Source organism: Clarias gariepinus, chromosome 2, assembly GCF_024256425.1.
Source record: "Clarias gariepinus isolate MV-2021 ecotype Netherlands chromosome 2, CGAR_prim_01v2, whole genome shotgun sequence".
NCBI classification, from domain to species: Eukaryota; Metazoa; Chordata; class Actinopteri; order Siluriformes; family Clariidae; genus Clarias; species Clarias gariepinus.
In genome coordinates this window covers 46,578,501-46,588,204 of record NC_071101.1, presented here as the reverse complement: position 1 = coordinate 46,588,204, position 9,704 = coordinate 46,578,501, and the positions used below count along the sequence as shown (strand labels likewise).

Genomic DNA, 9,704 nt, shown 5'->3' with positions numbered 1-9,704 from the left:
ATCTACTCTCTCTTTTGTTTATGTTTAGTACAGGTAAATCATCAGTAAAATTTTGACCCTAAAAATTTACTACAGGTCATTTTACATCACTACACTGCTCAAATAGGATGAGCAGTTACCATTTAGAATATCAACACCGAAAAAACACTTAAATGTCACAAAAACATCCATAACATCAGTTGATGGCAACATTGGTTGATGGATAATGTGCTCCTTGATGTACTCCATGGTCTGATTTTAGTTCTCAAATTCTCAAATCTGTATTTTTTGTATATAATTTACTTTAAAAGTATTATTAATAATTAATTAAAGGAAAAACAAGTTATTCAACACCAACTGATCCACAGGAGGAGCGGGTCTGTTTGTGTACAAATCACCAGCCTTAAAGGGCACCTGTCATGTAAAAGCTTTTTGGTTTTAAACATTCAGATGGTTTCCAGTATGCATGAAAACGTAAAAAAAACGACCGATACTTAAACAAGTAAATTAGATTTTCCCCCTTATGCAATATACTAAGAGTCACACCCAAGGCTTGTTGCTCAGCTTGGCTGTTCTCCAAAAGAGCATGGTTTAGCAGTAGAACATTTACTTAAACACTGAAATAGTAAATTAGGAGGAGTGCAAGTTTGATATATATATATATATATATATATATATATATATATGGACTGGGCCTTGAGAATTGCAATTGAAAACTGATGATTGATGAATCACCGATTAAGGATGTTTGAAACTTTCACCTTCTTTAGAGTATTGCTTCAAATTTTGTTTACAAATATACAATTGCTTGTTGCTTCGCCACCAGGTACACTCTCAGACACCCCCCCTCCCCAAACCAAAAAAATTAAACATAAATAAACCTTAATCACTGCCCGCTGTTCTTCTTTTGTACAAATCACAAATAGGATGCAAATCAAAAATCTTTCTATGACACTGTAATTCTCAGAAAACATATCTTTGTTCATAATTAAGTATTTGTTCATTGCACATTTCCAATCATGAGTAACTATGAGTAAGCATTTTCTCATCAAGTTTGTCTTGATAAAGGAATGCTGTTCAACTTTTTGTAAGACACTTTGCTCTGGAATTTCGAACTTCTGCTAAACACGTACTCCACTGAGATTTCCAAAATTTTACAAGACTGACAGTGTTAAAAATGTCCTAAAATTCCAAATCTATTTGTTCATGCTGATGAGAAGAGTTACTTGCATTACCAAATCAATTTAACCGGATAGGCACAATTAGGTCCTTTTTCAGAACTTTAAAGACAGAATTTTCATAATATGCAATGTATATATTATGTGAAGTAGCTGCCTTGTAGCTAATGATGTAGCATGAACACAAATACTCTCACAGCCAACGCCTATCTAGTACCAGATAGGTTTTTATTCATACAAAATTAAGTGAAGGTGAAAGTCTAGTAAGAGGTGATGTTCACTGCTCAAGATGATCCACTGAAAATGTGCATTATGTCCCACAGCTTTACTAATTTAATAAATCAGGCCTTAATTTCCAATTATTTATCAAAATGGCAATTGGCATTTGTGGATGCATTCATTTGAGTTTAAATAATCATTTTCCTCAAGTAATCATCAATTGACAGAAAAAAACAGTGGATATAATAGGAGTGATGTGCTCATATATTCTGGATCAAGTAAAAACTTCTGCTGCTACATTCGGGCATAACTGGAGCTTGTTTATGCATAGGAGAAACTAGGTGATAGAAATATTCATTTTTTTTTCTGCATCATGTAGTGACATTATATTTCTCAACTTGTTAATATTTATAAGTTAAAAGCATCCTACCCTAGTAATATCATCATAACCTGATCTTTGCATGAAAGATTTACACAAAAACCTGCACTATGTTAAATCATGAATGATAGATTTGACAAATATAATTCTTATGTATGAGATAAAACAAAATAAAATATGGGGCATAATTAAGTTGCAGGTGAGACATGATAATGAAGGAAAATTCTGGACTTTTTAAAAGACATATTTAGACCTCCAGCATTTATTTGCAGTAAAATTCTGTTTACACAATTCTCTTAAGTAAAATGAAATAGATTGATATAGAAAAAATCGGATGAAATGCATCACAGCTTTATTCCCATAAATAAAAACGTTATATTTTACAAAGCACCTATGAAGTTTCTATTCATTAAAATAAAGCTGTGATGTGATTTCAAAGCCTGACTCTGTTTTAAATCTGGTTTGAAGGTTGTCATGTGCTGATTTGTGTAAGGCATATTTCAAGAATGAGGAACGAAAACCACTTGCTTACCGACACCATCAAATATGTGGACTTCCCCGAATATGGATCATCATTTGACAGCCACCTGGTTTTATTGAACACGCCTTGCTCCAAAATTCAGATTCCCCACTGAACACTATTCAATTACATATGTAATAGTAAAAGTAAGGACCAAACCACTTAGGTGAATGTCAAATGAGAAATCAGATACAGTAAGACAACCAGAGCAAAGTCCCATAATGCTGTTCAGGTCAATTGGCCCTTCATGTTCATTTTATTTAATATTCATTCAACAATAAATCACAGAGATGCCACATATCAGTTTGATGCTGGACAAGACTACCAATGAATACAGAAAAAATACTGAGCAAAGTGTGCATAATATGAAACAGTAGACAACTGACATGCAGCATGAATACAAGCATTTAGACAGCCTCTTCGGATTTAGTTTCAAAGGTTTTTTTATTCATACAAATTAAGTGGAGGTTGAGGTAATAAATAGAGTCAGCTTGGTGAATTAATTGGTGAGGCCCACTGTCCTGGAATATAATAATAATAATAATAATAATAATAATAATAATAATAATAATAATGCAACTGCTGGATAAGGTTTTAATCTCTTCTTTTTATTTGACCCTGCAGCAAAATATGTGCAAAAACTCTTCTTATTAACTTTCTTACTAATTCATAATGATACTTTATCAATTACATTAATAATAGTCAGAGAGATTAGTGACACTCTCCTCCTTTAAAGAAGGTTTCATGCCCTCGAACCTTTAAGCTCCACCTCCTCTCTCTGACTATAAGCTGAAAATTTATGCAGAGGAAAGAAAGTGCAGTTTTCTCTCCCAGTGTGTAAGTAGAGAAAAATGGCCAGTATTTCAGTAAGCAAGAAGCAGTTCAGCTGTCCAGAGTGTAAACTTCTTCTGAAGGATCCAGTGTCTATCCCATGTGGTCACAGTTTCTGTAAGGTGTGTATTAATGGCTGCTGGGATCAGGAGGATCATAATGGTGTCTACAGCTGTCCTCAGTGCGGAGACACTTTCACTCCAAGGCCTGTTCTACACAGCAACAAGATGCTTGCTGAAGTGGTGGAGAAACTGAAAAAGATTGATGTCCGACCTCCACTTCCACCTCCTCGACTTGGATATGTTGAATGTGATTACTGTGATGAAAGAAAATGCAAAGCTATCAAGTCTTGCCTGACGTGTCGGACTTCTTTTTGTGAAATTCACCTTAAACCACATCTTGAGCGACCTGCTTTGCAAACACACTCGATAATCAAAGCCACAAAAATACTCCAAGAGAAGATCTGCTCCCAACATAACAAGCCGATGGAGATCTACTGCTGTACTGATCAAACCTGCATCTGTTATTTGTGCACAATGGACATACACAAAGGTCACAATACAGTCACAGCTGCAGCGGAAAGAGCTGAGAAACAGGTGAGAATGAGAAATTCTTCTAATTCTATTTCATAAAGGTGATTACATAAATCATTCAATTTACATTCTGCTTATTAAAATGTACGATAAGGTATTGTAAAATGTCTGTCTATCAGTGTTAATTGTCTGGTCACACCAGTTTGGAAAATTTCCTCCAGCGTGTATTTGTTATAAATAAATACAGAAAATGGGCAATATAGAGAGAAAGATAAGAAAGGAGAAAAATAGCACAATGAGTTCTGCATTAAATGCATTCACCTATTAACTAATAAACCAAACTCTTAAGAGTTACTACTGTTAATGGAGACCGTGACTGAAAAGTGAGACAAGTGTAAACCAGTATGTAAATAGACAGGTGGTGTTCAACAAAGAGACTGAGGATTATTAGATATTCAGTCTAGACTTGCAGAGTTTATTTATAGAAGGTGATTGTTGCTTGTAACATCTGATGATAGGGCAAATTAACTCTTGTGCCAAGTCATGTTGATGTACGTAGCAACAAATATAAAATGGCATGTGGCCAAAGCTACTGTAGGTGTGACGTGACTGAATGAAATAGAAATAAACTTTTCCTGCTTTAACTATTTGATTTATAATTATTAAATGGAATTCATCTGTCCTCAGAGTATGTTGAAGGAGGTGCAGATAAAAAACAATCAGAGAATCCAGGAGAATGAGAAGAAGGTGCAGGAGCTGAAACACACTATAAACACTATAAAGGTGAGCAGTGAGCAGAGACAGAGCTGCTCCTAGAAACACACACAACATGGACAACATGGAGTCATTTAGAGTCGCAGTAAGAGAGGAAATGATAGATGATTAAGCAATGATAGAGGGAATGATAGAGATCCTGTCTCTGTGTGTGTGTGTCCTAACAGCTGAGTGCACAGACAGCAGTGGAGGACAGTGAGAGGATCTTTACTGAGCTGATCAGCTCCATGGAGAAAAAGCGCTCGGAGGTGACGGAGCTGATCAGAGCTCAGGAGAAGACTGAACTGAGTCGAGCTGAACGACTCCTGGAGCAACTGGAGCAGGAGATTGCTGATCTTCAGAGGAGACTCACTGAGCTGGAGCAGCTTTCATACACACACGATCATGTCCATTTCCTCCAGGTAACACTTGCTGTCTGTAAATAAGGATTTTTGAGCTGATTAAAATTTGGTAACATGCTTGGTCTATTTCCTACAAGTTCTCCAGTTTCTTCCCACAGTCCAAAGCAGCCTACTCCAGTATAATCACCAAGAAAACCCAAGGGACAGGATCCGGGAAGGCCTGGTGGGCTATAGTTCATGAGGTCATGGAGAGTTGCACATGACTTAATAATCAAACAGAAACAAGAAAAAGGAACAAATATGGAAAATGAGTACAGTTGCAACAATATTGGGAAACCTAAATAAGAGAAACAACAAAACAAAAAGACTATGGACAAATACAAAGCAAATAGTAATAGCAAGCCAGAAAAAAAGGACAATCTGAATATAGACTCATCAGGAAAGACAATAATGCCAAGTAAGAAAGTGAAAAAAAAATGTTGAGAAAGACTTAAATAATTAAGCTAATTGCCAAACACCACATACATGTGAACAGAGAAGGAAGAGGGTAAACAGAAATAGAGAATCAAATACAACAAAATATATATTCATACCAGTGCCATCTGGTGGTCTGGTAAAGGAACTGTTCATGGTTAACATAGCCCCGTGGTTTTCAATGTGTGGGGCGTGCCCCACTAGTTGGGAATACAGACATGACAGGTGGGGCGCAATGAACGGGAGGGAATTAGTGGAAAATAATAGGAAAGTACCTATTCTAATTCATGCTTTTCTTGACAATAAAGATCAGATACTTGAAGCTAAACAATCACACACAAAGAAATGGATTATTAATACAAGTAAATTAAAATAACATCAAATAAAAAGTGGAACCATAGTGCAACAATAACGGTTTAACATTGGCATGTTAATTCCAGAGGAACAATATATAAGGAAACATTTGGTATTATGTATGTAATTTCATTTATTCCAATGTGTATGCTGATGTTTCTGTATTTTTGTAAAAAATTACTATTTTATCAGGCAGTACTAGTCTGGCATTTCTAGTTTCCAGTGTGGCAACAAAGTTGCTTTTTGATTCTTCAGGTGCTGAACAGAAGTGAAGATCAATATCGTTCTACGCTTTTTGTTGGTGTGCGGCATTTTTAGATGATCCCTAAATCATTTGTTGCGCCGTAGAGAATAATGGTGTTTATTCAATTTAATTAAATTCAATTTCATTTGTATAGCGCTTTTAACAATTGGCATTGTCCCAAAGCAGCTTTACACAATTAAAAGAATTATTTAAGTTTGTATGGAATTTGAATGTGTATGAATCAAAATGGTCAGATAGTCCCTGGTGAGCAAGCCGAGGGCGACAGTGGCAAGGAAAAACTCCCTGAGATGGTAATAGGAATTGATCTGCATTCATACTGTGTGTTAGTCCAGTTAGTTATTGAAGACCCAGGTAGACTTGTATAAAGTTCCAGTCCTGAACTATTGAACAGTCAAGTCCTTAGAGAAACAGCTGCCAACACCAGTCGAGGCCAGAACCGTCTTCTAGGTAGAAAGAACCATCCCCAGACCTAAGACGCATCCCAAAGAGACACACGAGGCATCCATGTGACGAGATCTCCAACCAGAAGCGGGGCACCAGGATGGGACAGACAGGTCCGGAAAGCAGAGGAAGTCTGGATCACTGGCAGCTCAGGAACAACATGTGTAGCTCGACAGAAAGAGAGGGAAGGGGAGAGAGGAAAGAGAAAGAGGAGAAGAGAGAGCAGAAGAGAAGAGATAACAGTTAGGTCTGGTCACAGTCATATAATGTATAATCTAAATGTATATTTACTGTAGCGTGCAAGCAGAGACTCCGGCAGGACTAACTATGACATCATAACTAAAAGGGAGAGCCGGAAGGAAACACAAACATGAGGGGGAACTGAGATGTAAAGCAAACAATCACCTCACCGTCAGCAAACCTGAGTGATCAATGAGAGTGAGGAAGACAGCATCTAAACATACCAGTTCACCATAATACTCTACGTCCATGAGTCCCCCAGATCTCCTCCTTTACCTATGGCTAATCTATTTATAAAAATGCTTGATTAAAAAAAATAGGGTTTTAGCCTGGACTTAAACACTGAGACTGTGTCTGAGTCCCGAACACTATTTGAAAGACTATTCCATAATTTTGGGGCTTTGTAAGAAAAAGCTCTGCCCCCAGCTGTAGTTTTCATAATACGCGGTACTGACAAGCAGCCTGCATCCTTTGATCGAAGTAGGCGTGGCGGATCAAAAGACACTAGCAGTTCGCTCAGGTACTGCGGCGCGAGACCATTTAATGCTTTATATGTCAAGAGTAGTATTTTAAAATCAATGTGAAATTTCACAGGGAGCCAATAAAGTGAAGATAAGATAGGGGTGATGTGCTCATATCTTCTGGTTCTAGTGAGGACTCTCGCTGCTGCATTCTGGACTAGCTGAAGCTTATTTATGCACCTAGTTGAACAACCAGACAGTAAGGCATTACAATAGTCCAACCTAGAGGTGATAAAAGCATGAACTAGTTTTTCTGCATTGTTTACCGACAATATATTACTTTTCTTGGCAATATTTCTGAGGTGAAAGAATGCTATCATGTTAATATTATCTACATGAGCTTCAAATGAAAGGCTGGAATCTATAATCACACCGAGGTCTTTTACTGTTGCACTTGATGGAACAGAAAGGCCATCTAAAGTTATGGTGTGATCTAGAATCTTACTTCTAGCTGTATGCGGTCCTATGACTAGAACTTCTGTCTTAGCTGGATTAAGCAAAAGGAAGGTAATTAGCATCCAATTTCTTATGTCCTGCACACATTGCTCAACTTTAGTAACCTGTTTTATCTCATCAGGTTTTGCTGAGACATTTAACTGTGTCGTTAGCATAACAGTGAAAACTAAAAAAAGCAGGTGATTCAGCACTATCAGTCTAATCAACCAAAAATCCAGCCGGAAGGAAAACAAGATGAAGCCTATGTTGCGCTTGGATTCATGGTGGGGATGGTGGGGGTGGGGGAGAGACCCGTGTGTGTTTTGTGTCTAAAACCGCTGGCAGCAGACAGCATGAGACCCAACAAAGTAGGAAGTTATTTGATTTTATTGGTTTAGAAATTGATTTTTTAATAAAAAGTAAACTTGGCCGATTTCGTTATCATTTTGTTGACAAGTGGGGCTTGAAAATTTGCCCACCCCCTTGAGTGGGGAATGACAGAAAATGTTTGAGAACCACTGACAGATAATAGTAAATTGTAGTAAATTTTTGTGTAGCAATTGTTGGGTGATTATAGTGACCAAATAATTGTAGGATGTACACAAGACAACTTTGCATAAGCATGAAACATTAAAACCGATATACTCGATGCTTTTGAATCTTCTTTACTTTATTGCTTTATTGTAGACTGTAGATTCCGCACTTCAGTCTTCCCCATCAGGAAGCAGAAACATTTCCAGAACCAGCATCACTCACATTATCTCATTTGATGGACTTAAACATTCTCTCTCAGCTATGCAGAAAAGACACGAGGAATTCTGTGAGAAAGAATTCAACAAAATCTCTCCACATGGTAAGAGGAGCTGTTCCTGCTAGAGAAAGGCTTCATTCCTGAGCACTACAGCTCTGCAGAGTTTAGAGTTTTTAACACTCACCTGGTTTGAGTATAAATGGTGAGCTGATAAAGTGAATGAGTTTGTGTTAGAACTGAGAAACTCTGGTGCTTCAAGACTGACATGTGACCTAAGCACATTTCTGAGCTAAAGAATGAGACACATTTGTATTTTTGTCTCCCCAGCTGATATTGTACCTGAGCTCAAGAACCGAGACGAATTTCTACAATGTAAATCCAAAACATTATATAACCATAAACACATTTTCCTTCATGACAATTTTTCAGTTTTCTTTAAAACTATGTATACACACAGACAACTTTCTCAGTCTTTGCTTTCTTTTCAATTTTCGTTTAGATTTCTGTTTTCTGACTCTGGATCCCAACACGGCACATCGTAGCCTCATTCTGTCTGAGAAGAACAGAGTTCTGACACGCGGTGAAAGAGAGCAGCAGACCTCTGATCATACAGGGAGATTTGATTACTGGCCTCAGGTGTTGTGTAAGGAGAGTGTGTGTGGACGCTGTTACTGGGAGGTGGAGCGGAGCAGATGGGGGGGTATGGACATTTCAGTCTCTTATAAAGGAATCAGCAGGAAAGGACAGGGTAATGAGTGCAGGTTTGGGCATAATGATCAGTCCTGGAGTCTGTGGTCTTCTTCTGCTTCTCTTTATTTTTATCACAACAACATCAAAACTACATTCAACCTTCCATCACCCTCCAGAATAGGAGTGTATGTGGATCACAGTGCAGGAACTCTGTCCTTCTACAGCGTCTCTGACACGATGAAGCTCCTCCACAGAGTCCACACCACATTCACTCAGCCTCTGTACGCTGGGTTTGGGCTTTGCTTCCCATCAACTATAAAACTGTGCATTCCAAAATAGGAAGTTATTTTCATATATATATATATATATATATATATATATATATATATATATATATATATATATATATATAGATAGATATATATACATATACATATATATATAATTGTTACAGATTTTAAATTCTAGATCCATGTTATTGTGCACAAACATTCAAAATGGAACCCAGTAAAATGGTCCAAAATAAAAGTATTGCTAGTGTGATATCGAGTTTTAAAAAAATGTCTATGTTTATAATCATGTATTTCTTAAAAGAATAAAAAAATACTTTTTTCTATATACGTACTGAAGTCTATACTTTTCTATAGTCTTATATGACTGTTTACTTTTATACTTTTCTAGAACACTTTATATAAAATCTGTCATTTCTTTGTAATAAACATTTTCACATACATACAAAACCTGTGTAATTTAATTTTATGCCTTATTATCAGTATGTT

At 36.9% G+C, this 9,704-nt stretch overlaps 1 protein-coding gene across 1 annotated transcript; it reads left to right on the top strand.

Annotated features, from left to right (window-relative positions):
- Positions 1–3,097: 3,097 nt before the first annotated feature.
- On the top strand, positions 3,098–9,279 carry LOC128506331 (tripartite motif-containing protein 16-like). Its single transcript, XM_053476757.1, has 6 exons — positions 3,098–3,702; positions 4,327–4,422; positions 4,581–4,814; positions 8,172–8,337; positions 8,563–8,607; positions 8,735–9,279. The coding sequence occupies exons 1-6, from the start codon at positions 3,127–3,129 to the stop codon at positions 9,262–9,264; spliced, it is 1,647 nt and encodes a 548-aa protein (XP_053332732.1). The 5' UTR covers positions 3,098–3,126; the 3' UTR covers positions 9,265–9,279.
- Positions 9,280–9,704: the final 425 nt, after the last annotated feature.